Source organism: Anoplophora glabripennis, unplaced genomic scaffold (assembly GCF_000390285.2).
Source record: "Anoplophora glabripennis isolate ALB-LARVAE unplaced genomic scaffold, Agla_2.0 scaffold82, whole genome shotgun sequence".
NCBI classification, from domain to species: domain Eukaryota; kingdom Metazoa; phylum Arthropoda; class Insecta; order Coleoptera; family Cerambycidae; genus Anoplophora; species Anoplophora glabripennis.
Genome location: NW_019416227.1, coordinates 782,368 through 810,309, shown reverse-complemented (window position 1 = coordinate 810,309; position 27,942 = coordinate 782,368). Strand labels below are relative to the sequence as shown.

Below are 27,942 nucleotides of genomic sequence, written 5' to 3'. Positions count from 1 at the left end.
TAAGTTTAATAAATAGATTGGTTTTATTTACAAAAAACGTAAACATCAATTCAACACATACAACTTAGGTACTATAACTTAGTCGATATATCTTCTGTTTCCTTGGACGTGGTACCGTTGGCTTGTGTTTCTTCTTCGATGGAATCCCACCACTGGATCTCTCCCTTGGCGAATACGACGAAAAATATGTCGGAGGCTATGTACACGCAAGACGCTATGATGAATATCGTTCTCCACAGGCTCTTGTCAGTCTGAAAATTATTGTTAATTGTTTGTTTTATAATAGTAGGTACTATCCACCTGGATCTAATTTAAAAAAAATGCCAGTCTTAGCTAGTTTCAAGTGGTCGGTAAATAATACCGGCATGATTATTTTTTATTGAAGTATTAATTTCGTTTTATTTAATTAAGTTTTTTCATTTCACTTTTCCTACAAATATATCGGAGCTATTAAAAATCAAGCACTACTAGTAATAAATTATCTTATCAATAGAAACATGGATTACGGACGTAATTAGAGTTGTTATTGTTGACACAAGTGAACTTTTAACATGTGAATAAGACATGGCTGCGTGCGGTATTGAGATTTTTTTTCTGGAGAGTTTTTTAAGGTCCAACAAACATAGGAAAGTTTTTAGAGAATCTTAAGTATCTGTTGTGAAATATTTTCTGTATACAGGCTAGTACGACTCGATTGTTGCTGTGTTTTATTATACGTGGGAAGAATTAGTAACAAAGAGTTAATTTCTTACTCTATTTTAAATAAACAAATACCAATTATCCAAATGAGTCTAATGTAATTAATACAGAAACACACCTGATATATTGAGATTGTTAAATAGTACAATCATCCAAAGAAATATCCTGTATTCTCGTTGTTCTATGATTACTCTTAATAAAGACTGATAGTTCAATCAAATTGGATTTTAATGTGCCAAAATTTCATTCAGTAAAAACAAATTTCGTGGAATTGAACGAACTACTTTATCCCAGTTGAATGGTAGGCTAAAATGGCGTCGAAAGTTCGCAAAATACAGTTTTTTTCATCTAAAAAAAAGCTGAATATTTTAGAAAAAAAATGATTCGTGCAAAAGTTGTAGAACTCTTTATAGCATCTTGGGCTTAAAATTCCCTCGAAGAGTTTTCCAATTCCGTGCAAATTGTGCCCGTATTGCAAAATAATTGAAAATATGCGAAAAATCTACCGAAACTTTGACTTCTTTTTTGGGTCGAAAAATATAGATCTTTTTCTTATTGTTGAAATTTAATGGGAATGCTATTACTTATTGCCATTTGAATGCTGTCAATTTTTCACGAATTAAAAAAAAATGTCCTACATCATTGCGAACTATTTTTTAGGTATATTGAAGTAAAAATATTCACCTACAACATGTGTAAATTTCAGACAATAATATTAATATAATTATGATGTAGCGATTTTTTGAACAAAAAACAAAAAAATTTTCGGCTCCTGTTGGTCGTAGGACATTTTTTTTTAAATTCATGAAAAATTGTCGGCTTTCAAATGGCAATAAAGCCATTCCGAATAAATTTCAACGATAAGAAAAAAACCCACATTTTTCGAAAACTCGAAAAACTAAATTTTTGCAAAAATTACCTAATATTTTGCAATTTTACAAAAATGCACTTGCATATTCTACTTGCCAAGGACTACATATTCTGAAAGTTTCGGAAAAAATCTATTTTCGTTTTAAAGATGTAGAAGTTTTGAAGAAATGCAATTTTTCGCCGTTTTTTGCAATAACTAATACATTTGTTTATCAGTTGATGTCGGGCTGGGCTCAATTTTTTTGTTATAAAAAGTTCTACAGCCTTTGTCTAAAACATTTTCTTCTAAAATGTGTAATTTTTTTTATGAAAAAACTGTTTTTTACGATCTTTGGACGCCGTTTTGAAAATTAAGCCCTAACATTCAGCTAGAGTAAGGTGGTTCATTCAATTCCACGGAAGTTTTCCTAATATTTACGTGTCTTTGTTTACTGAACTAAATTTTGGCAAAAAAGCGAGGTATTTTGGACAATTTGATTATGATCACGTAAAAAACAGCTACTACAAATAATAAATCAAAAGATTTATTTGTAGTAACTAGACCTAGTTTTCTGGTATCGGAAAACATTGTTTGATTTCAACCGATAAGATTTTTTAGAAAAAATTGTTTGAATTATCTTAATATCTACAAAATAAAGTAAAATATGAGTTAATTCTTTTACCTACGACCACTACTGTAAATACTTAAAAACACACCGTCTGCGATCAATGTAAGATTCCTATTACGTACGGTAGAAAAATCGCACAGTTTTCCTAGCAACCGCCTAGCAACGGTCAATACAATACTGTTTGTATTGACCGGTGCTAGGCGGTTGCTAGAAAAACTGTACAATTTTTTTACCAAGCTGTGCGATTTTTTTACCGTACGACGTAATAGGAATCTTGCATTGATCGCAGACGGTGTGTTTTTAAGTATTTAAAGTAGTGGTCGTAGGTAAAGTATAGTACGTAATACGTGGTGTAATGCAATTACGCACTCATAGAATTACGCACTCGCCGCTACGCGGCGTCGTGCGTAACTTTTCCATTCGTGCGTAAAATGCTTTTTACAACACTTATTACGTAATATACTATTAAAGCCATACAAAGAAAATCCAAAAGAAAACGGTTTCCTATCTATTTAACAGAAATGCCAGGTGAAAACAACGGTATTCAAACGTAAGAATTAAATACGATTGGTAAAGTTGCGAATATCATCACTCTTCAGAAAAAGTGCGCTATAGAGCCCAAAAAAATCCTAAACCCGTCACAAAATGTCGATTTTTTACATTTATATTATTCCATTTACGTATTATCTATCTAATACTGGATTTGAGAACTCTAATCAAGTATTTGAGTCAACTAGTTAGGCAACCAACTCGTCAAACATATATAAATCATCAACGAAGATTATTTATTATACAGTATACAGTGTGTTTACGAACTTGGAAATTTATTTTTAATGAGAGACGTATCGATAAAAAAAACTATTGCTGCAAATTTACCTGCAGTTTTCCTGCAAATTTAGTAAAAATTGCCTAGGTATAGTAGGAAAAAACGATTTAATAATAGATCTGTTCCAACAAGAATCAGGGATTGGTTTCGAACCGTTCGAAATATTTGGCCAGCCAAGTTCTAAATGTGTCTTCAGTGAATATATCGCAAGAATTAGTTGGATGCACATTTCTGACGGTTCGGAACCAATCCCTGACTCTTGTTGGAACAGACCTAATATAATACAAATAATTGTGTGAGTACCACTGAATTATTTTTTTACTCTTGCACTTTTTTCTGTAAAATGCATCCTTATAGGCATTTTAATAATGTTCAAAACTGGTTGTAACTCCACAAGAAGGCATTTTAGAGAAAAAAATGCGGGAATAATGTTTTTATTTGGACTCTATTATTAACTATTTTAACAAAAAAAAATAGAGATTTCCACTGATTTCGGGCTATTGTTTGGGGTTAGGAAAAAGTCCTGGCATGATGGAGCATTTCTAACGGCTCCATCGTCTTCAGCGGGTTAAAATAGAGGGGGTATCATTCTCTGTTAAAAAATACGTAATTAATTAAATGAAAAACACAAACGCGTATCATGTTTTCGTTTCCAATGAACCATAAAACTTTAATAGTATTGTAGTGGCGCCATCTAACCATTGCTAGAGGTAATTCTTTGTAAATCAGTGGTAATATTGATGTACAGAAGAATTTTCGAATAGCACAACTAAAATGTATTCATTTCAAGTTTCACATGACAAATGTATGTACCCACCTCATCTGTTACGATTAGTTGTACAACGAGGGGTGCTATTATGGAAAATGAGTTCGAAGACCCGTTCCCTATGCCCATGAGAACCCCCGAGAACTTGGGCGTCAAGTCGATATGATTAACTTGGAAGCCGCAGAACACGGCGGCGTTGATGCCCACTGCTATCACCAACATGACGACAGAGAGCGAGGTGGCGTCTTCCGGAAGGAAACCCAGGATGAACAGTGCCGCCGCAGGCACGAAGGTTCCTAGAACCAAAAGGGTCGGTATTGATACCATTCATTTCATCAAAAATACAGGGTAATTCGCAACTTATCCAAAAAAATCTGGGAATAGATGTGTCATGAGAAATGGAGTTAACATTGTAATAAAAATGTCTGTAAAATCCCTATAGTTTCCGAGAAAAAAATTATTGAAGTTGTAGTATTTTCAACCCGTATATCTCTGGACTACTGTAGTCTTTAGCGTCATTCGAATACTGAAATCCAATTTTAGTATTAAAGTTTCGCGATAGTGTTTACATTAGTTTTTCAAGTGTCAAAAATGGTTTACGTGTATAGCAACTCGAGTTGATGGATTTCGTTTTAATTTATGATGAAGCAAATCAGCATATGTGTTATGGGCAAAAATGTGTTTACACGTCGGTGGACAAAATGTTGAACTAAAGGCTACTATAATACAAGTTGAATAATAAATTTGTGACCGAGAGAAAATATTTATGTTATTATTAACAAAGTATTTGCAAGAACTCGTTTGTTATCATAACAATAAAATGTATTGTAGTGCAGCCACTGAAGCTGAAAATCAGCTGTAACCTCCGAATTCTTTGAAACTGCATGGATTTGCATGAAAATTTAGAATAAGGCTCATCTTAGACTCAAGTTCAAAAGTGGCATAAGCCCGATTGACGCTTTTTGTTTTTTTTTTGGGGTAAAAACTACCCCTAAGTGAAAAAATTAAGTTTTAAGCATTTTATTGATAAAAATCTTGTTCAAGTACAAAAATTAAATAATGTTCCATGTTCTCGAACATGTTTTATGATATATTTGATCTTTTCAACCTTTTATTTAACCCTTAAAAACTACCCCTATGCAAAAAAATAATGATAAAAAATTACTTTTTAAAGATTTGGAATGATTAAATTGTGCAATTATTTAAAATAAAAGTTACCTTATAAATAATAAAATAATTTTTCCCTTTCAACCCATAAAAACCACCCCTGTATTGACAAAAATGATAAAAAATTACTTTTAAAAAGCTTGGAATGCTTTAACGGTGCAATTATTTAAAATAAAAATTCCTTCATTGCTTATGAACGAATTTGTAACTCATAATACTTTTCAACCCTTATTAATCACCCCTATGCTAAAAAAAAATGATAAAAAATTACGTTTTAAATCTTGGAATGCTATAATTGTGCAATAATTTAAAATAAAAATTCCCTTATATTGTTTATAAAATAATATTTTACTTTTGCCATTTTCAACTCTTATAAACTACCCTTTTACCAATATTAATGTAAAATATTTTTATTATAATCGATTTTTAAATATAATCAATCATAAAAAAAATTGCTAAGCTGCATATAAACTTTTATGACGCGCACTTGAATCCTAACATTTTGCTCCAAAAATGAGAAAGCCTATTTTGCTCCGAAAAAATGTCATTGTTTTTTTTACCATAATTCGGTTAATTTTGAAGCTATAGTATCCTACAAAAAAGCATTTTAAAGATAATTTCAAGAGCTGTAAGATCGTTTGCATATAAAACCTTTTAAGTCCTTCGTTTTTTTAAGGGAAAGGATCGAAGGGCTCGAGACAGGTCGTATTTTCACTAAAATGAATACTTCAAGCGGCGATATCTCCTTTATTTTTTATGCTATAGGAATAAAACAAAAAGCAAAATATTTGTTGAAAAAAAAGCTACATTTTTGTTGTCTATCATTTTTTACGTATCTTTCATAGTTTCAGAGTTATTATATAGGTAAGGCAATTTTTTTTGAATAATGAAAAATACGTTTTCAACTTTTACCGTACATTATTTAAAAAATACGCATTCTAAACCGGTCTAACTTCAGGATCGTATGAAAAACACTAAAACAAAACTAATTGTAAAAGGTCTGTGAATAATTTTAATTCTGATGGAAATGGTACAGCGTTTACTGCCATTTTTCCTTAAAAATATGAGCAACCCATCTGTTTTTGACGATAACACCTTCAATTTTGTTCTAATTAACTTTTATAAGGGCTCATTTTGAAGGTCTTTTTGAGTACTACAAAAAAACTCATGGAGCGTTATACACGTAAAATTAATCCCTCTTCCGTTATTTGACGTTGAATACATTGATTCGAGTATTCCCCCCAAAACAAGTCCCTGTCCACTAACCATATTTCGCTTTGTATAGGACGTACAACACTTTTTAAAAAATGATTTTCTTTATTTATTTATAAGCTACATTTTTGTTCACTACACTTTCTTTATAAAATGAGTAGTTATTCGCGAAAAATACTTTGAAAAGGTGTTTTTTTTTCTCAAAATTACAAGTTTTCAATCGTGAATAACTAAAAACTATTGATTTCTCGAAAAAATTCTTCGAATATTTTTTGCTCAAAATTTGATTCTCTATCGATTTCCGGCGAAATTTTTGAAAAAAATTTCCACCCCCAAGAAGGGGTGTCAACCCCCAACAGGGTTTCAAAGAAGGTGAAAAGCTTCAATGACTGTATTATTGCCCCTAGTTAACAGCTCATTTGAAATTATATTTTATTCAAGGATCTATCTGCCCTGAGTTGCTTTAATCGGATAAGCGAATTTACCTTCTTGGAACTTATTCAGTTGGTAGTGAGCTCTCATTTGTAGCAAATTAGGACACACTTTGTGTTAACTGAGACCTAACTTAAAATTTTCCCGAATAAACTGTCTCCGAATATTCTTCCCGAGATGGGCAGATCAAAAACGATAAGAGTTCACAGTATCATTGACAAAGACAATAGGGCTTGTAGGAGAGTACTTGAGTAGGTTTCTTCTATTCAAAAATTTTACTTATGTAGGTCTGGTAGTTTGGTCAAGTTAGTTGAAATAGGTACTTACCTATTGAATTAAACAACTTTCTGGCACCTCCTCTGGAGATACATTCATTATTTATTAGATAATCAGACAAGTGGCCAAATACGAAGCTGAAGATGAAGAGTGCCAAATAGGGACCAGCAGACAACAGACTGTTCTGTAAAAAAAAAAAAATTTCCTTTGGTGAACAGTGTTATGTAAAGGGCAATGTAATAAGGGCATTATAGACTATTTGCATCCAAAAATTTTATAGAAAATACCTTCAATGTACAGTCATTCAAAGTCATAATTTCATCAATCTAAATATATTGCTAAATCTGGAATAGCGAAAATGATAAAAGTTTCTATAACAATATTCGCCAGATCATCAAGTACGCTAGTTTATTATGCCAAACTTGTTGTTATTTTTAGCACGGGTCAATGATTTAGTTACATATCACATTATTATTATACCCATCACTTGACACATAAATTGGTGTATATGATTGATGCGCCACGCTAATCCCACCTATCTGATAACAGCTTTAATCTAATTGTCCTGATTTTCCCAAACGTAAGTCATCAGAATTACGAGATTACACAGCTTTTACCCACTCTAAACGAAAACAATATCTTTCCCAAATCTCCAGGTAATACCCAATAGCGTTCGTCTTTATCACCAAACGCCTGGCTAAGCCAAAATCCGGATTAGGTCTTGCTCGTCAAAAACTTTTTAAACCAATCAGTTTAACGACGAGTTTTTATGGCGACAGATTCCTTTGATTTGTTTTCATAATAGAAAAGGGAACATAGATGATATTTAAAGAAAATCTTTTACTTCAGCTTATTCAAGTCATTCTTTGCACCGATTAAGATTATGCTGTGACGTTTTCTTATTGCAATGTAATTTATTATTGACTGAATGCTATTTTACTGATACTTACTGATTCCATATCGAACTTCATGACTTTGTTCATGTAGTTGGGCATCTCTGTCAACAATGTGGAGTAGCCCCAGTTCTGACCGAAGTTACCAACGATTATGGCCCAGGCTGGTAAGGAGGTGAAGATGGCTTTCCAGGGAGTTGCCACTGTCTGAAAATAATGTAAACTTTATCACATACAAGCTATTTTCAATTTTGCAACAATTATGTCCCAACAAAACCATTTCGTGCTTTGTCTGTTGAAATTTAAAGACGATTTGGACAATCCCGTGAGGGTTACATATATTTTTTTAGTTTATTTGCAATTGCTTTTTGTTTTTCTTCATAAAAATAACAGAATTAAGATAGCCATCTAAATCTGTCAATTATTATTGTTCAATAAAGCTGAGCAACGATCAATCATGCTGTCAAAGATATAATTTTACTATTATAATTCCTTCCATTTGTAAGATATGTTAATAAACATTTCTAGTATGTGCAACTAACAATATCAATCCACTAAGTACGCAGTTCTGATCAAAATATTTGGTTTCACTGTAATTAATGTTTTTTATCCAGTAGATTACAAGCCTTTCTTGCGTTAGGCATGCTTATCACTGATAATGATTATCTGCCTTAAAGATTAAATTAAGTAATTTTAAGAGCGATGCTTTACAGAATCGTTCTCTACTGCTATTCCCTTTTGCAAGATTACTAGATTTATAGAACTAAACGTACTTGCGTGGTTTCTGTGGTACCCAAAGAAGTTTCTATGTAGATTTTTTCTTCCTCGGATATGGTCTTGTGTTCGCCAGGTCCATTTGCTCCAAAATAAGCCCATGATATGGCCCAACAATATCCAAGGCCTCCGAAGAGGTAGAACGAAGGCGGCCAACCAATCCACGACGCGGAAATAAACCCAGTTATCGGTATCGTGATGATGGTCCCGAAAGCCACACCTAAAAGCAGAACATCCAGTGTTTTTAAAGTATTTTTAACTGTACTGCATTTCTAAGATATCAAGCTATGAGTAGTAAATAAAACCACAATTCGAAAAGTGGTTTGGATCCGGCGCAGTGATCGTCATAGATAACGCGCCTTACCATAGTTGACAAAAGAATGGAATGGTTGAATCTAATGACGAATATATCAGTTTTACGAGTTATTCTATGATCAAAAAGGCTGATATTGGCGACTTACCGGAGAAAACGATGGTCCCAAGCCTGGACCTCTCCGAGGGAGGCGCCCAGCGTCCGAGGAGGTTGTGGATCGAAGGGAAGAAGAACCCTTGTGACAACCCCTGGACCACCCTGCAGGCCATAGCACCACCAGATCCCAGTGTATCTGACATCAGGGGGATGAATATACACGCTGTGGAGTTGATGATCATGGCTCCCACTAGCAGCCATTTTGTACCGTAGGTCCTGCCCAGCTGTCCCGCGAACACCTGCAGGATAATGTAGCCCCAGAAGAAGGACGATAAGACGACGCTTTTGTTGTTCCAGTCGTATACCTAAAAAAAGAAATAGTAACGGTGATATTATCGTTTGAAATGATATATTTGTGGCAGAGTTTTAGTTTTCTCTTTATTTGTTCAGACAAGGAAATATTATAAAACGGGTCCTTACCGGTATGTCAGGATTTTTGCTGGTAGTGTTATCTGTCATGGCGACTATAGCTACAGACAAGTTAACTCTCATGCCATATGCAATCGAAAGAAGTAAGAACAACAGCGTAGTTATGAGGTGTCTGACTCCATATAATGGCCCTGGAGAAATGAAACGATTTTACAGAGTGAAATAGTAGATAAACTTTTGACATTTGAAAAAAATGGCGTCATTTGACATTGTAATTTTTTGGAATTCCTATTATTTATGGTTACTGAAGGCAAACCTAATAGTCCAGACGATATCTGTTTCAAAGGATCCCTATTTGGGTGAATTTTTGGCTTTTTGGCTTTCAAATATCACTAGAAATGAAATTTTTTCTATGCGCATAAAAAAAACGTGGGCTTAACTTTTGGCGGCACAATATGTTAAAAAAATCGAAAAATGTCATATTTTTCTTCCTATTTAATTATGTATCTTTTCAAGAGTTGATTTTAGGCGAAAATGGAAGAGGAAAAAAATGTTTGTAATTAAATTTTTTACAAAACATGACTAGTTACAAATCGAATGAATCATGATTATTATGGTAAAAATCGAAAAAATCGCAAAAATGGGGTTAAAAAACAATACTTTTTAGGGAATTTTTTTGGGGTATTTAAATTGGGTATAGGACCTTTATACTTGGCTCAAGAAAACTTCATGTTATGTAGAATCATCACACCAAATTTCATCAAAATCGGTTCGATAGATTTTGCATAATAATTTTGCAATCCAGATTTTTAAAAAAAATTTGCAAATTTTCAAAATTTTGCACAACAAAAACCAAGGCCCTTAGATACTTGAAAATTTAATCACATATAGAAGGGCTCTCAAGCTTACAAACGCTTTCTGAAAAATTCGAATCCGTCAATTAGGAGAGCTCTGACGCTTGTTTAAACATTGGTCGAATTGTTGTACTATAATTTTGTATTTTGTAATATAATGAGTTAATTTCTTCTTTGCTTATATTTTAAACAGTAAATAATATTTGAATTATACTTTAATCACAAAAGAAATAATGATTAAATTAATAATTAATTAATTAATTACTAATTTTCGACTTATTTTGAAAATAATTGTTGTTAAATCAATTTTAGAATATTTAAATAAATTTGTTATTGATTTTTTATAAACAGTATATAAGTTTATGCACTTACCTTTGATACAATAAAAAAATAAAGTTGATAATTAAAGGAAGTTTAAGGATCAATAATTATCGGACTGTTGAAAGACCAATAAATTACTAAAGATAGGCATTTGAAAATACGCTAATTGTTTTATTTAAATCGCCAGACATCGATTTAAAAAAAATCATCAAAATCGGACCTCTAGAAGCTGAGATATTAAAAATTTTTAAGGGCGTCGCGATTTTGAAATCGCCGATTCAATTTCGAGCAGGCCGAAGCGGCCGCGCTCTCTGCTTCCCCCACCACCACCACCCGTACGATTTTCTTGAATTTCTCGCTTGCATAAATAACTTTAAACCTGGTAAGAACTGGGAATACCAAAGGTATTTTTCGAAAAACTAGCCCGGATGTTCCAGTACATTTACTGTAAATGACGGTTAACTTTGATCGGCTATAACTACGTAACTAATTGACCAACCGATCTGTTTTTTTTTAAAGAAGCGTCTTTCCAATAACTTTTAAAACCAGCTTTAAAAAATTTGATTTGATTGAATATTCACAAAGTTATTCTAATTGTTTATAAGTACAAAATTCGACCAATGTTTAAACAAGCGCCAGAGCTCTCCTAATTGACGGATTCGAATTTTTCAAATAGCATTTGAAAGCTTGAGAGCCCTTTCTATATGTGATTAAATTTTCAAGTATCTAAGGGCCTTGGTTTATGCTGTGCAAAATTTTGAAAATTTGCAAATTTTTATGGAACCGATTTTGATGAAATTTGGTGTGATGATTCTACATAAAATGAACTTCTCTTGAGCCAACTATGAAGGTCCTATATCCAACTTAAAGACCCCAAAAAAATTCCCTAAAAAGTAATGTTTTTATCTCCATTTCTGGCTATTTTTTCGATTTTTACAATAATAATCATGATTCATTCGATTTGTAACTAGTCATATTTTGTAAAATTTAATTACAAACATTTTTGTCTTCCATTTTCGCCTAAAATCAACTCTTGAAAAGATACATAATTAAATAGGAAGAAAAATATGACATGTATCGAATTTTTTTAACATATTGTACCGCCAAAAATTAAGCCCACGTTTTTTTTATGCGCATAGAAAAATTTTCATTCCTAGTGATATTTGAAAGCCAAAAATCTCCGCGAATATACGTTTTACCCAAACCAAAACAGATACCGCCCAGTCTATAGGTTTAATCATATAATTCTAATGAAATTTTATATTTTGTGCATACTTGTTAATTTTTCATCATCCTGAATAACTTACAGTAAAAATACAAATATATTTAAAAAAAACATTGATAATTTCTAGTAATACATTCAATACATTGATCTTTCTGTACTGTCGTGTATTATATGGTAGAACAACAGGCTGATATAGACATTTTTAAACATATAGGTATTTCTTGTCTATAAATCAGTTAACACTAATTCCATAAAAACTATCATTTTCAATAATTTTTTAAGTATTATATCGTCACCTTTTGGCAATACAGGGTGTAACTAAATAAGTGTAAAACATTTAAGGGGGTGATTCCTCATCGAAAAAAAGATAGGATCTTTCATATAAAGAAACTTCATTGGAGCATCCCTTGTTAAGATACAGCCCCTTAAAGGGGGTACATAAAATTTGTTTAACAATTTTTTTCACATGCACTAAACAAGTTACAATATTGAAATTAACCTGACATTTTCTACTACCAAAAAGACACTTAGCCAGTAATTTATTTGGTTTACCCCATGGTTGTAAGGGGTGGAAAACGCAACCCCTAAAATTTATTTCCAACGTAATTTTTTGTCTTATTATTTTTTTACCATTTAAAAATTTATTTCCGATAGCCTGTTTCATTCTAAAAAAAAATGTCTCTTGAATTTTTTGCCCAAATTAAACCAGTTCGCAGCAAAAAATTATTTTACGAACAAGATACATATCGCCATAAAACGAAAATACGAAACTAATTTATCTAGTAGGCCGCCATTAGCGATACTGACAATTAAATTGGAATCAAGCTGTCAGTTTGTAAATTTTTGAAATTGAAGTAATACTAATTGTGTATTGTTCTGTTCTTAATTTGTTACTTTAATAATTCACTTGTTATTAAAATGGCATACACAAATGAGGAAATGGCTGATATGCATTACGTTTACGGTCTGTCGCAGGGGAATGGGTTAGAAGCTTCTACAAGATATGCTGAAATGTATCCTCAACGGCAGCATCCTTCACATAGAATATTTGTCTGACTTCATCAACGATTACGTGAATATGGTTCATTCAACAAAAGAACGCAGGATTGTGGTCGCCATCGAGAAGTAAGAACACCACAGCTTGAGGCAGCAGTACTTAATTTGATAGAAGAACAACCTACTACCAGTACTAGAAAGATTGCTTTCCAGCTAAATGTTGATCATATGACGGTATTTCGAATTTTAAAGGAACATCTCTTATACCCTTACCATCTGCAACGAGTACAGGCACTGTTACCGCGAGACTTTCCGAACCGTCTTGAATTTTGCAATTGGATGCTGGAAATGATTAGAAGAAATCGTGACTTTCTGAAGACGATCGAATTCACAGACGAATGTAGTTTTTCTCGGGACAAGATTATTAATTTTCATAATTACCACATATGGGCTGATGAAAACCCTCACGCTATTGTCGAAACTAACCATCAAGAACAGTTTTCTCTTAACGTGTGGGTCGGAGTTATTGGGGATTATTTAATTGGGCCTCATTTTCTACCTCCTCGATTAAATGGTGAGGCATACGTTCAATTTTTAAGAGAAGTGCATCCCGTACTGCTGGAGGAAGTTCCTTTGGGCGTCAGAAGGGATATGGTTTTTATGCATGATGGGGCTCCCGCCCATTTTAGTCAAGTAGCACGTCAGCATTTAACTGAAACATATGCAAATCAGTGGATAGGTCGAGGAGGACCACAGAATTGGCCCGCTCGATCCCCGGATCTCAATCCTCTGGATTTGTCTACTTGGGGCCATTTGCAGCATTTGGTTTATCGTACTCCTGTTCGCGATGTAGAGGACTTAAGAAACCGCATTATCGATGCGTGCAGGGTAATTAGAGAGACTCCAGGAATATTTGAGCGAATACGTGGCTCAATGCGCCGACGTCTAGACGCATGCGTAATGTCTGAAGGTAGACATATTGAACATTTACTATGATTTCTACATGTTGTATGTTTTGTTATTATTAAATTAGTTTTGATTATTCCCCTTTAATCATTTAATGCAGGTAGTAACTACAAAATAACAGTAAATCCAGTCCGCATTTATGACGATGTATCTCTGTAGTTGTTCGTAAAATAATTTTTTACTGCGAACTGGTTTAATTTGGGCAAAAAATTCAAGAGACATTTTTTTTTAGAATGAAACAGGCTATCGGAAATAATTTTTTAAATGGTAAAAAAATAATAAGACAAAAAATTACGTTGGAAATAAATTTTAGGGGTTGCGTTTTCCACCCCTTACTACCATGGGGTAAACCAAATAAATTACTGGCTAAGTGTCTTTTTGGTAGTAGAAAATGTCAGGTTAATTTCAATATTGTAACTTGTTTAGTGCTTGTGAAAAAAATTGTTAAACAAATTTTATGTACCCCCTTTAAGGGGCTGTATCTTAACAAGGGATGCTCCAATGAAGTTTCTTTATATGAAAGATCCTATCTTTTTTGTCGATGAGGAATCACCCCCTTAAATGTTTTACACTTATTTAGTTACACCCTGTATAAATAATAAGGCAATGTTTAAAATTGCGATCAATATGAAATACGTCAGTTTTTCTACGAAAAATGATGCAATGCATGTTTAGAGTACATACATTTATAAAAACTCAAGTATTTTATGCATTTCTGCAAGGAATTTCAATTAATAATTAGATAATTTCAGGGCTTGTCGTAAACACAAAAAAAATCTGCAATTGTTACGGATTAAGTGGTTGACAGCGACAGCCCGAGCGTGTTTCGTAGATAACTTTAGATAAAAAAATGCGATACATCAGGTGAAACGAATTCTGCCGTCCCAAGTAGAAAACATGAGTGTTCAATTGCGAAATCATCGATATTTTTAATTGATTATATTTTATATTCTAAACACTTGAATGAATTGAAACTTCAATGGGCGATACGTAACTTAGATATTGCAAATATGTCCGTTCAAGTGACAAGAAAAGGTTGGATCGAAAAAATGTTTTCGTTCTTAAATTAAACCAAACTTTATATAATAGCAATAAAATTAAGCCGCGATTGATACGCACGAAATGAAAATGTGAAGTTTGGCAACCGCACGTACTTGACCATTGTTGGAATATGCAAGTTGACTTTATGAGTGATATGACATGTCAACAGGGTGGTAGACGGGCAAAAAACAAACGGTCAACGTTAATTCGCGATTATGCATGCTATAGCTCGCGCTTACGTGTAGCATACGCGGTTATTTAAGATTCCTCTAGCCAGTCAAGCAACAGAGTATGAAAATTTTCAAAAGGTAGAAGAAAAATCAGTTGTTACTAGGTAGGGAATTTGAGAAAACCGACAATTATGCATACAAATGTTATATTACTTAAATGATATGATTTTCTTGAATTACTTTCTGTACTCACCCTTCTCCAATTCTTCTGCGGCTTTCTCTGCCGTTTCCTTACTTGAAATTTCCACCATTTCAGACTCTTATATTCAAAATACCGAATTATTCAAAAATGTATCCAAAAAATATTCCACAACGCGTAATTGGAGTGTTTGGTGTGTGTGTGGTGTATCTCCTCAGTATAAATCTGTTACCATTTTGACTAGTCGTATTCCACTGAATGACCAAACAAAAAGTGAGGATCCTATTTGCCAATTTACGGTAAAAATGTTTCGATGTCGCTCTTAAGTACTTAGATTTTTATCTTTGTATTTACGTTTCAACGGCAAGCTTTCCGTTTGAGTACCTTTAATCCTTCAAACTCACGTGTTGGAGTGAAATTATGTCCCTGAGCCTGCCAAATTGACTTGGTCTTGAATATAGGTTCCCTTGAAGCTTGGTAATTGCTTGAATTGTCACTGTAGCTTCCTGGTGATGGCGTTGGCAGCTGCAATATATAAAAAAGTGACATGAATACAGGTGTTAGGTTATGATACCATTAGTTGTTGATCTTTTTTAGTAGCTTGTTGTTAAGTTTGGCAAGATTCATCGACATAAAGTATGAAAATAGTTCAATAGATCGATATCGAGATCAATTTGTAAAATAAAGAATATTATCTTAATTAATATCATCTGTTTGCGTTTGTAATAACGATTCAAAGAGATCAGATTACAGACACTTGAAATACTTTATTGATACGTGGCATATATTATTGAAGTGCAGTATCTAGAGATACGCTTTTTTAAAACTTTGCGCTTTTAATTCGCGACATTTGTATTGCACATGCAAAATATTAGATAGGTACATGTACTTTATCAGTGGTTATCTCCAACAAAAAAAAAAGCTTCAGTGCATGTCCTTAGCAGTAATTGCAATAAGCACCTCGTTATAGGTGCCAACATGATTTTACCGAATTCCTTTTTCTTAACAAGAGTATTGCTCTAATCGTCGGAAATTTTTGCCTTGCTTTTCTGTAAAAACTTTTGACGCCTCTTCAACCATCTGCAGTTAAAAATTAATAACAGCCCCACGGAAAAATAGTTCAATGTGTCCGGATTCGGAGACGTGGTTACGTTATTTTTTTATTTTCAAGATCATTTGAAAGTCAAATCTTCCTTTCCAACTTTTCAAGTTGTTATCTCGTGAGGCTAGCGATATACCAGGAAAATAACCTCTGTAAGAGTTCTTTGGATCATCGGGAATCATTACTTGGTGACCTTGGATTTGACTCTGAAGGTCATCACTAGATCTTCAAGATCAACCTTTATTTTTTTATGGTAATACAATTTTTGTGTCCGGATTCTGCACGAACGAGAAATTTTGCGTTGGAGACGTGGTTATTTTTTCACTTTCAAGATCATTTGAAAGTCAAATCCTCCGTTCGAACTCACCAGGTTCTTATCTCGTGAGGCTAGCGATATATCAGGAAAATAACCTTTGTAAGAGGTAATCGGGAACCATTACTTGATGACCTTGAATTTGACTTCGAAGGTCATTTGAGAAAAATCATTAGGATTGGATCTAAGACAGTGAGATGATGATTTTTATATCCATGAGATATGGTTTTCATGATTTTGAGGGCGTAAAAATGGCTTCTTATTTGAGACTTTGGAACTACATACTCTCAGTTTGTAGCTTTAGCATAACTGAATTTTTAAAATCCTGCTACGTCAGAATATGCTGAAGATAGTGGCACTGGCCCGAAAGGTGATGTGTAGCATGATCTATCTTACAGGATTCAAAGGTATTATCTCCAAAAAAAACCTCTCAAGGTCATTTCCAAGGTCACCAGAACCATCTGGACCACCAGGTCTCCAATGACTCAAACAAATTTTATAAAAGTCATTTTCCCAATTCGCTATCCTTACGAGATACCAACCTGAGATGTTCTAGAGGAAGATTTAACCTTCAAATGATCTTGAAAATAACAAAATAACTTAACCGCGTCTCCGAACGTTTCTCAGAATCCGGATACATAAATATTATTACCATCAAAAAATAAAAGAATTGCCCCTCAAATAACCTTGAATATGACCTTGTATTTGAACATACAATTTGTCGGTCTTTCAGAATCCGGGGTCAACAATTGTATTATCTTCAAAAAACAAGAGTTGACTTTCAAATAACTTTGAATATGAAGGTATGATGGTCTAGCCTATCACATTGATTTTTTTCCCTGTAGGGCCGTGTAATCAATGAAATATTCGCCCTGTATTTCTCTCAGCTATAGGAAATTTTAAGTGCTACTAATTTAACGATGCAATATCGCAAACAAGTTTCCTGCGTTTCAATAGTACATAATTCTTTCAACCACAGATATTATTGCAACATTACCAGTTGTACAAAAACAAAGAAATATCGCATATAGTACAATCGAGATCCAAACAAAATCCTTAAAAGGTACATGATTTATGATTGAATAACGGACTTATTGATTATATATTTGTGTTATCTTTTGGGGAAATAACTGATAGCGTGTTGTTTATAAATTTATGCACATGTTCTAATTCAACCTATACAACGTAGGTATGAATTAATTATTATGTTTATTGAGTACAAGCTATGCTGTCTTATAAACCTATGGTCCTCATCTAGGAAGCCGTGCTATTGCAAGAATTTTTCATAATCCAAGAGCAATATTGTTAATTATTAGTATCCGTGTAATAAATACAGTTCCTTGATCGTTACGTCAAAGAAATTTACCAGCAGTTCAACAGGTCCTGCAGTGGTATGACAACAGACCCTTTAGATTGTTATTCTAAACATTATCATGTAAACGCAGACAATTCTTGTAGTTGACAAAGTACTATGTAGTTTGTGCAGCTTATGAACAAGCTTTAAAATATTGGTTTAAGTCTCTGATTGCCACAGATGTCGAAATGATACCAAATCGTTCATACAACAAGTGGAATAAATTACTTTAACATAAAATTTCTTGGTGTCTTTTGATGCAATCTAAAAATTTTCTGTGCTGTACAATTTGACTGTTGTATTTGTGTGAATACGAATTTAATAACGGCGTTACCTTTTACACTAAATTGCTGTGAAAAAAAATAATACTGCGATGTAGAACAATTGTAACGATAAAGTCCTTCTTTCCTCCTAACGACACTTACATCACATCACCGGTACACTTGAAACTGGTTGTTAAGCCGGCAAATGAATAACTTTTATCAGTTCCAATAATCTGGAATGGGAAAAATCTCGGGAAAATAACAATAACCTCTGCCGTGTGTATATCAACGTAACATACAATTACAATGGTACTCCACACACGCGCTTAGTAATAATCCAACCGCGAAAAGTTGTTGGTGTGCTTGTCGAAATAGTCATATATCGTAGATAGCGGCGGACCAAAGAATGCACCTCGTATGGAATATTGTTTACATACACATTCCGAAATATAAATAAAGTCTCGCGTGAAGACTAGGAAATACGGCGTGGCCAAAAAAAGCTTCACGTGACTGGAATATAACTAAAGATTTTCTAATTGCGATTCGAAACTGTGTTAATTTTGTACGACGACTACGTGATTGCAAATTTTTATAGAACAATTGAAAAACAACTACTTCACCTGCATTATCAACCAGTTTCGAGCAGTACATTGACGTGAAATATGATGAGGGGATTGAGTCAAATCACGTCAAGTGGATCGATCCCTCATTTTCCACTTGATCGTGGAGTTTGAATTTATACAGGGTGTTGCAATTAAAACCTCACACCTGGAAAATATCGGAATTTAAAAAAACCTGAGACACGTCGATTTTTTTTTCATGAGGACACAAGTCAGTTCGGTCGTGTTGCATAAATTCGACTTTAAGTGTCCCCACAAAAAAAAGTCTAAGGGTTTTAGATCTGTGGATCTGCGAGGCCACTCAATTGAACCTCTACGTCCTATCCAGTGATTTGGAGAGTTCTGATCAAGAAAATCACGCACAGCTACGGCATAATGTGGTCGAGCACCATCCTGCAGAAACCACACATCCTCTTCTGGCAAAACCTTGTCATTTTCCAATATTTCCACAATCATCTGGTAGATATTCGTTTCCAGTAGATACATGTTTCCATCCAGGTTTCCGGGTAGGAAGAAAGATCGTCCTATGAGGTGGTCTTCCAGTATGCCCGCCCAAACATTCAATTTTCTCGGAGTATTAGTTTCATGAAATGTGCATGGATTTTCATCACTCCGGTAGCATAAATTATGGCAGTTGACTCGACCATCCAGGTGGAACGTACATTCATCGGAAAAACAGATCGAATACAAAAAATTTGGATTCCTTCGAGCACGATTACTCGTTTTATTACACTGCACGTGGCGATCAGGATCGTCTTCATTAATTTCTTGTACCAAATTAATTTTGTATGGGTGAACTAGGTAGGTACAGAAGTTCCTGAAGTACTTTTGTCAGGATGACGGTCATTAAAAATCTGTGCTACCTACCAGTCATTATTCTCGTAGAACAAACTAATTATCTCCAGTTTTTGGTATAAACCATTTTTAGGAATAGGAATTCAATTGACTTTGTGATGATTTTACGGGATATTGTCTCGACAAGACGAGACGAGACAATATTGTTTCGTTTAAAAGCAAAACGGGTAAAAAAGTTGAACTGATCTCTATCAGAGTATGAAGTTTTTGAATTGACAAATAAAAAATTAACTGTGTAAAAATCATTAGAGATATTTTAAAGAAATTTTCAGGACTTATTGGGTAATACATATTTAAATTTTAATAAAAAATAAAAAAATTAAGTTAACTTATTTTTTATCATATTTTTAATTAACTTTAAAATAAACAAATGAACATTTTAATGACTTCTCATTGAGATAATAAAGTTTTTTTTATGAAAATGGCTCAACTCTCAACGATGTCTCAGACGTTCATACATAATATGTTTAACCTTGGTTTTTTTAAATCATTATTCATTCATTCAGTGTTTTATTTTACAGGCAACTGCTAGTAATTATTTATTACCTAATGTATGGAATAAAGTGAAATACTTAAGCTAATGCTAATGACGTCACTCAGAATTTTACCAGTTGTTAGCTAGGTATTTGTCAGCAAAGAGCATACAAAGTGTCCCAATATTTCGTATAATCGCTAATGGGCAACAAAGTTGACAAACAAAAACTTTTTTTTTAAAATAACTCTGAGGCGCCTTGTAAGACTATTGAAATTTGATACACTAGTACTTCGACATAGATGTCACCTTAACATATTGAACGAAATAATTACATTAACGGAACTGTGAAAATTATCCCCATCACTTGAATTAATCTGCTCATGATTTTACCAGGTTTCAAGCTATATTTTTTTTCTCTTAAAGATGAAGAGTTTGTTAAAAATGTTTCCCTGTTGTAAAATTTTTGTATTTTCAATAGTTTTGGATTCATTAATTTTTTTATTAGATCATTCATTTTCGATTCAAACTTGAAATAATTACGTCATTTCAAAAGTAATTAAATTCCTGACAAAAACAAAATAACTGGTAGGTAGTTCCATGTTTTATACGCGAAATATTTAGACGCCATATGTAAATCACTTCATTTGATGAGAATTTTAGGAAATATCAATATGAATTAGAAATATTTTGCGAATAGGAGCTGTAAGATCAAATTAAAAAGATATACGGACTAAGTCGTGTTATAAATATATTTATTAGTACAATCCAACATGGACAGATACTTGATCACAATAGAAATAGCGTCTTATGTAGCTTATCCATAGAAAGGGCCTACTTAGTTGTCTTTTGAATCCAGGATGGAATCCTTGTCTTTTTCTTCGTGTCCGTTCCATGGTTGAACGTCGGCTGACGCCCCATACACGTAAAAAAGGCCTGTCGCTAAATATACGCCAGCTGCTATATAAAACACGATCGACCACAGCTCTTTGTCAGTCTAAAAATAATAAAAATAAAAATTGATGGACAGTTCCAAAAAAATATGTTAATTATTTAGTGCTTAAAATTGTATTCAAATTGTTTCTTTCGTACGTGTTATTTGAAACCAATTTCCAGTTATGTAACATAAAAGGAAAAAAGCGATTACGGGCAACATTGACACGTGCTTAATAGGTTATTCACCAAAACAAGTCGTTAGACATGTTTTATAACATAACATACTATACAGGGTATCCCAACGAAAATTTGACCCCCTCTATAATTGGAAAACCGAATAATATTTCAAAATTCGCCGAGACCCGTCGATTTTTGTTCTTGGGGGGAGCTTTTTTGACAGTCAAGCCAACTCGATATGTTCATCCCCCTAATGCCTAGCAACCCCAACTTAAAAATTTCAAATGCAACTACCCCACTTGTGGCACATCATTTTAAAGCCCTTTTCATTGCGAATACAGTGACGTACCGTTTTTAGAAATCGGTTGAGATTTGACAGAATTATTGGTTACAAACGAAAAGATGACAAACCAACTTACGCGTAGTAATTTCTACACAAATGCCCACCACTAATAAGTTTTTCATCTACTACACATGACCGCATTACCTAATTGTTATTGATGTGTCTATCAGTTTACAAAAAAGTCAGAAATGAAATAAAAAAGCTGAAGCAAATAAAACTAGATACTAAAATAGTTATTAGTAGAAGATACTTAAGTTTATAGGAATTCAGACCTTTTCAAAATAACAAAAAATCAGTACTACAAAAAAAGTCGGTGTTTTTTGCTTGTGACCAAGAAATCGTTAGTTTCAGCCGTTATTGAAAGTATTAACGTGTGTTCGAAATGGTTTATTCTATCGCGGAAAGAGTAGAAATTGTTGCAATTTATTATCGAAATCACGATTGCGCTAAAGCTACAGCACGAATTTTTAATGCCAATCATCCTGAAAAAAATGTAAACCACCAGTACGTTAAACACCTGATTGACAAATTTGTTGCAACAGGTTCGCTTTTAAACAAGAAACGTGAAGTAATTGGGCCAGTTCGAAATGAAGCAGTTGAAGTGGCAGTTTTGGGTCATGTACAGATGGATAATAAGCAATCGATTACAACTGTGTCTCAAGCTTCTGGCGTATCCCGTTCCAGTGTTCATCGAATTTTGAAAAAACACAAGTTTCATCCATTTAAGATGACGCTGGTTCAAGAGTTACATGAAGATGACTTTGATCGCCGTAACCAATTTTGCGAATACTTTAGTGAACAACTTCTACTGAATCCAAATCTTCTCTACAATACATGTTTCTCCGACGAATGCACATTTATGTTGAATGGCGAAGTGAATAGACACAATTGTCGTTATTGGAGTGATACTAATCCGCATTTAATCAGGGAATTTCATACTCAGACACCTCAAAAATTGAATGTTTGGGCAGGCATTTTGGGCGACCATCTTGTTGGACCATTTTTCATCCAAGGTAATCTCGATGGAAACACCTATCTAGAATTATTGGAAAGTACAATTGATCCTAGGATAACAGAGATTTTAGAAAGTGACGACAATTTACTAGAAAATGAAATAACCTTCCAACAAGATGGTGCGCCCCCGCACTATGCTGCTGCTGTGCGACAATTTTTGGATGACCATTTCCCGGGGCATTGGATTGGCAGAAGAGGTCCCGTCGAATGGCCACCAAGATCTCCGGATCTGTCCCCTTTGGACTTTTTTCTGTGGGGTCATTTAAAATCACGAGTGTACGCCACTCAGCCGGAAACATTGCAAGTGCTACGTCAGAGAATTGTAGAAGAATGCCGATTAATAACTGCGGATGTCTTTAATAATGTTCGAACAGAATTTGAAAACAGACTGTATTATTGTTTGGAAGTTAACGGGGGTCATTTTGAGCAATTCATCAAATAAATCTGATTTATTATTTGCTTCAGCTTTTTTATTTCATTTCTGACTTTTTTGTAAACTGATAGACACATCAATAACAATTAGGTAATGCGGTCATGTGTAGTAGATGAAAAACTTATTAGTGGTGGGCATTTGTGTAGAAATTACTACGCGTAAGTTGGTTTGTCATCTTTTCGTTTGTAACCAATAATTCTGTCAAATCTCAACCGATTTCTAAAAACGGTACGTCACTGTATTCGCAATGAAAAGGGCTTTAAAATGATGTGCCACAAGTGGGGTAGTTGCATTTGAAATTTTTAAGTTGGGGTTGCTAGGCATTAGGGGGATGAACATATCGAGTTGGCTTGACTGTCAAAAAAGCTCCCCCCAAGAACAAAAATCGACGGGTCTCGGCGAATTTTGAAATATTATTCGGTTTTCCAATTATAGGGGGGGTCAAATTTTCGTTGGGATACCCTATATTAATGTTATGTACCTACAAGTGATCACGAAAAGAATTTTAATTAAAATTAGGTCATATTGAATTAATACAATAACGGGTATAACTTTGAACGGGAGTCATATTTATAGGGAGATTATCTTTGACCTTTAGAAATACATATCGACCATATCGTAAGTTTGTTTTTTCAAATCCCGTCATAAATTTTTTTTATAATATCAGTCATATACAAATTGTATATACAAATGTATAAACAACGCGCAACCTAAATCTGTAAATATTAGATAATAATTATTAGACCACAATTCGATGACACTTTCCACAACATATCTGAGCAATAATCGACGTTCTACCAATCCGGGTGGACGTAAAGCAACATATTTTCGATAGAAACTTAAATAATTGTCTCCCAGCACAGTAAAAGAACGTGGTCTCTTGGTTTTGGTATCGGGAATTTTTATAATTAAGGCGAATTTCACATCTTCAACATTATCAATTGTTAAATTAACTAATTCATCAAAACCGCATGCGCTTGTATGGGTAATATTTATTTTTCATTAAAAACCTTGCTAATTGTTGTATTTGGAATGTTTATTTATCTATTACATACTCTTGTTGGCGATGTTGAATTGTTGTTGAATTATTTTACTGTCTATTGCACATTTTATTGTCTATTGCGTAGTTATTAGCATGTGGCTTTTCAAAACTATATCACATTTTTCGTCATTGAAATAAAATAAAACCATTTTGACGATCTATTTGTTCAGCTTAAAATTTAATATGGTGTCCATAAGAAAAAAGAAAGTTGACGATGGTTTCTCGCAACCGAAACGTCTCAATGAAAATCCAGATATACAGTGAATTCCTCGCAAAAACTTACTGTAAAAAAGTGTTTTTAGATTTTAAAAATACCTCTAAATAAAAGAGTTACAGACGATTTTTGAAACCGCCACATTTACTTTATTCAAAATAACTCAAAACCTGAAGATCTAGGGCTGGTCTGCAAGCGCCATTAAGTTAGCAACAAAACTGCCTAAAACTTTCCCCATCTAACTGGTTTCCTATTTCTTATAATTTCCAAGATACCAATACATACATCACCAAAATGGTCCACACTCTACAATAACAATAAGCAACCTGTTTATTGTTTCCCGTTGCTGTTTCCTGAGCTGCCCAGTATGGCAGCATAGACAGAAAAGTGTAGATTAAAAGACGAATTATGTATTTGTTTAAAAAAATAATTAATTCATGTTAGTATTCTAGGAAATACGTACCTGCCTACCTATCTGTAAAAAGACTGACCCCACACCCCCACTTCAAGTTACATTCGTTATAAATTCTTACCTCTTGGTATCCTGTCACGTTGATGATAAGATCGACTGACAAAGGTGCCAGCAACGAGCAAATATTGGATATCATGGTAGTAATGCCCATCAGAGCTCCTACGTGGTTAGGAGCCAGGTCTATGTGGTTTATGTAATAGCCACAAAATATACCAGCCGTCGAACCAACCGACAGCGTCAGCAAGAATATAGTTAGAGCCCTCTCTGAGTTTCCCACGAAGTTCACTGCAATCAGAGTTATAACGGGCACAAACATCGCTGAAAAAAAAAATAACTGTAATAATAGTACATGACATACTAAAATATATCTTACCTATCGAAGTGAAGATCTTCCTGCTTGTAGTTCGATTAATGTAATCCTTTTCCGTCAAATAGTCAGCTATTGGGCCCATAGCAAAGCTGAGTATCCAAAAGGCGAAATATGGAAGGGCAGAAAGTGCGCTGTTCTACAAAGAATAGTTTTTGGGGTGAGACTTTTATTAAAACAACTAAAAACCACTTACAGCTGCAATATTAAAATTGAAAATCTTCTCCAAATACGACGGGATTTCAGTCAGTAGCGTCCAGTAACCCCAGTTTTCGCCGCAATGACAAATCAGGATAGCCCAAAACGGTAACGAGGTTGCAATCGATTTCCAAGGAGTTGGTACTTTCTAAAAGTGATAGTATGAGCGACGACTAGTGGAGAAGTGTTGAGCATACCTTTTCTTTCTCTGCGTGGGACCCATATTCGATGTACTCTCGTTCCGCGATGGTTATTTTGCTGTATGTGGAAGGAGATTCTGAACCCAGAAACGCCCATAGGATAGACCATGCTACGCCAACGGCACCGAACAAGTAGAAAGACGCAGGCCAGCCGACGTATTCGTATTTGGACATTAGGCCAGTTATAGGCATCGATATCAAAGTTCCAAGAGGAACACCTGCAAAATTAGATAGTTTCGGACTGAAGAGAGAAATAGTTGTTCTGCGAGTACCTGCATATGTGAACCCTCCAACTTTGGACCTGTCAGCTGTAGCCGTCCATTTACTCAATAAAGTATGAACGCAGGGGAAGAGGAAGCTTTGGGCCAACCCCTGGACAACCCTACAAACAATAACGCCTTCATAGCCGAAGACAGAAGCGAAGTAAGGAATTAGAAGGCCCGCCAATGATCCTAAAAATGTGGTAAAGCATAAGAACCATTTGGCCCCGAAGTGTTTGGCAAGTTGGCCCGCCACCACCTGGGGAGCGATGTACCCCCAGAAGAAAGACGAAAGCATTATGTTCTTCTTGCTGGACCATTCTGGATACGTCTGAAAATGTGCCACATTTAAATTCCAGCAAAATGTCAAAATGGGCGACCTAAAATAAACGAATAACGACAGCTGTCACAATTGACGTCTTGACAGTAACCTACTGGGACGCCCTCTAGATAATCGCTGCTGGTTATGGCAATAACTCCGACGTTAAAAGCAACCCGTACTGCGTACGCCACTGCTGTGGCTGTGAACAGTAAGAGGTACTGGATGTGGCGAACTCCGAAGAAGTTTTCTGAAAATAAAATAATATTACTCGGATTAAATAACATGCGGAAACACATTGTTTTCTCAAACTCCATCGTAAAAGCTGTTTTTTTTTAATCTTTTAAGGAGATATATCGGGGTCCGAGGGAAGTGAGGATCGCAGGGGGTCCTATGTTTTTCTTATGGGACTAAAACCCGCTACCAACTTGAAAAAATTCAATTCTAGTGAAATTATTTGCGATAAACATTATCTATAAAGCAAATAAATCTACTCATAGCACATAGCATACATATTGACTAATTAACAACATAAAAATATCATATTTAAGTAGTTTTAAATTATATTTAATGAACGCATAAACACTATGTTAATGTGGCAACAGCGCTAATAATCGAGTGCAGTTGGACACACTGCGAACCTACAAACTTCGGACATCGGAGATATTGCGCGTCAAATTCGGGTAAAGATGCGTACGCGTTCAAAAATATATCGTATTATCCTCGCGAAGATTTGTATTCTTTATTTAAAATCCATAAATCATATGAACTGGCAAAACAACGAGAATTATGTTCATTTAGTTCTAAAGAAACGAAATGACACTCGCGCCCATCTCTCGTCCAAGTCAAAGAAAATGTTGGATGCAATTTTGAAGGTTCTGTGATAGAAATTACATTATTACTCATTATTCGTGTTTTTAATCTCTATTTTAGTAATGTTACAAAAGTTTTGCAACTTTCACTAATTTTTCAGATATAATGTTTGCTAAGAAATATTTATGTTCCTTTGTTATTCCGTACAAATGCTTTTATCTCAAGTATTACTAATTATACAGGGTGATTCAGAACTTATCCAAAAAAAAAATCTTGATGTACAGGGGATCCTTACAAATACAATATTGTAAAGAAAAAATCAAAAAGGGCAGTTCGAAAATGATTTAAAAATACACTTCTGTACGGCACTGGAAACTGGTCCACTGTAAAATATCGGCAAATTCAACTGTTTTTGCCTTTATTAATTAATAAAATTAATTTGTTTTTAAATAATAAAATCACAAACTACCCATTTTTGACACTAACTACTAAAAACCTGTTGTAAACACTACAGATAGCAAGTAAATATCGCAACGACGATTGCAAAATCCGAATTCAGTATTCGGAGTCGCTGAGGCCACGTGGCGAATGACGCTAGAGACTACAGTTGTCCAGCTATGTAGTGGTTGAATGTACTATAACTTCAATATTTTTTTTTCTCGGAAACTATAAGGATTTTACAAACAAATTTTTTACGATATTGATTCCATTTCTCATGCTGCATCTATTCCCAATTTTGTTTGGATAAGTTGTGAATCACCCTGTATAGATATTTTTCTTATCGTTGAAATTTAATCGAAATGGCATTAGTGCCATTTGAAAGCTGACATTTTTTCACGAATTAAAAAAAATGTCCTACGATCGACAGGAACCAAGATTTTTTTTTCTCCTACAAATCTAATTTGATTTGACTATAAAGTCACACAGTGTACATACTTACTGGGTTTCTTCGCACCGGAATCGCTGATATTATCCGCTTCCATGTCTCCCACTGAACAACCACGTTAAAATATTATCGTTCTCTAACTGAAAAAGTATGTTA

At 34.2% G+C, this 27,942-nt stretch overlaps 1 protein-coding gene across 1 annotated transcript; it reads right to left on the bottom strand.

Annotated features, from left to right (window-relative positions):
* LOC108903454 lies at positions 1–27,942 on the bottom strand. Its single transcript, XM_023454857.1, has 17 exons — positions 27,841–27,942; positions 26,204–26,337; positions 25,781–26,099; positions 25,506–25,726; positions 25,307–25,456; positions 25,117–25,249; positions 24,805–25,061; positions 20,954–21,109; positions 15,538–15,658; positions 15,188–15,253; positions 9,413–9,552; positions 8,985–9,297; positions 8,523–8,743; positions 7,807–7,956; positions 6,908–7,040; positions 3,821–4,065; positions 1–251 (listed from the first exon to the last, which is right to left on the bottom strand). The coding sequence occupies exons 1-17, from the start codon at positions 27,881–27,883 to the stop codon at positions 72–74; spliced, it is 2,982 nt and encodes a 993-aa protein (XP_023310625.1). The 5' UTR covers positions 27,884–27,942; the 3' UTR covers positions 1–71.

Excerpts from the sequence above, each read along its gene's own strand:
- LOC108903454 (XM_023454857.1), bottom strand. The coding sequence starts at position 27,883 with ATGGAAGCGGATAATATCAGCGATTCCGGTGCGAAGAAACCCA. Across the intron at positions 25,250-25,306 it reads TCAATTTTAATATTGCAGCT|AACAGCGCACTTTCTGCCCT; the intron begins GTAAGTGGTTTT and ends TATTCTTTGTAG. Across the intron at positions 21,110-24,804 it reads ACGTGACAGGATACCAAGAG|ACTGACAAAGAGCTGTGGTC; the intron begins GTAAGAATTTAT and ends TATTATTTTTAG.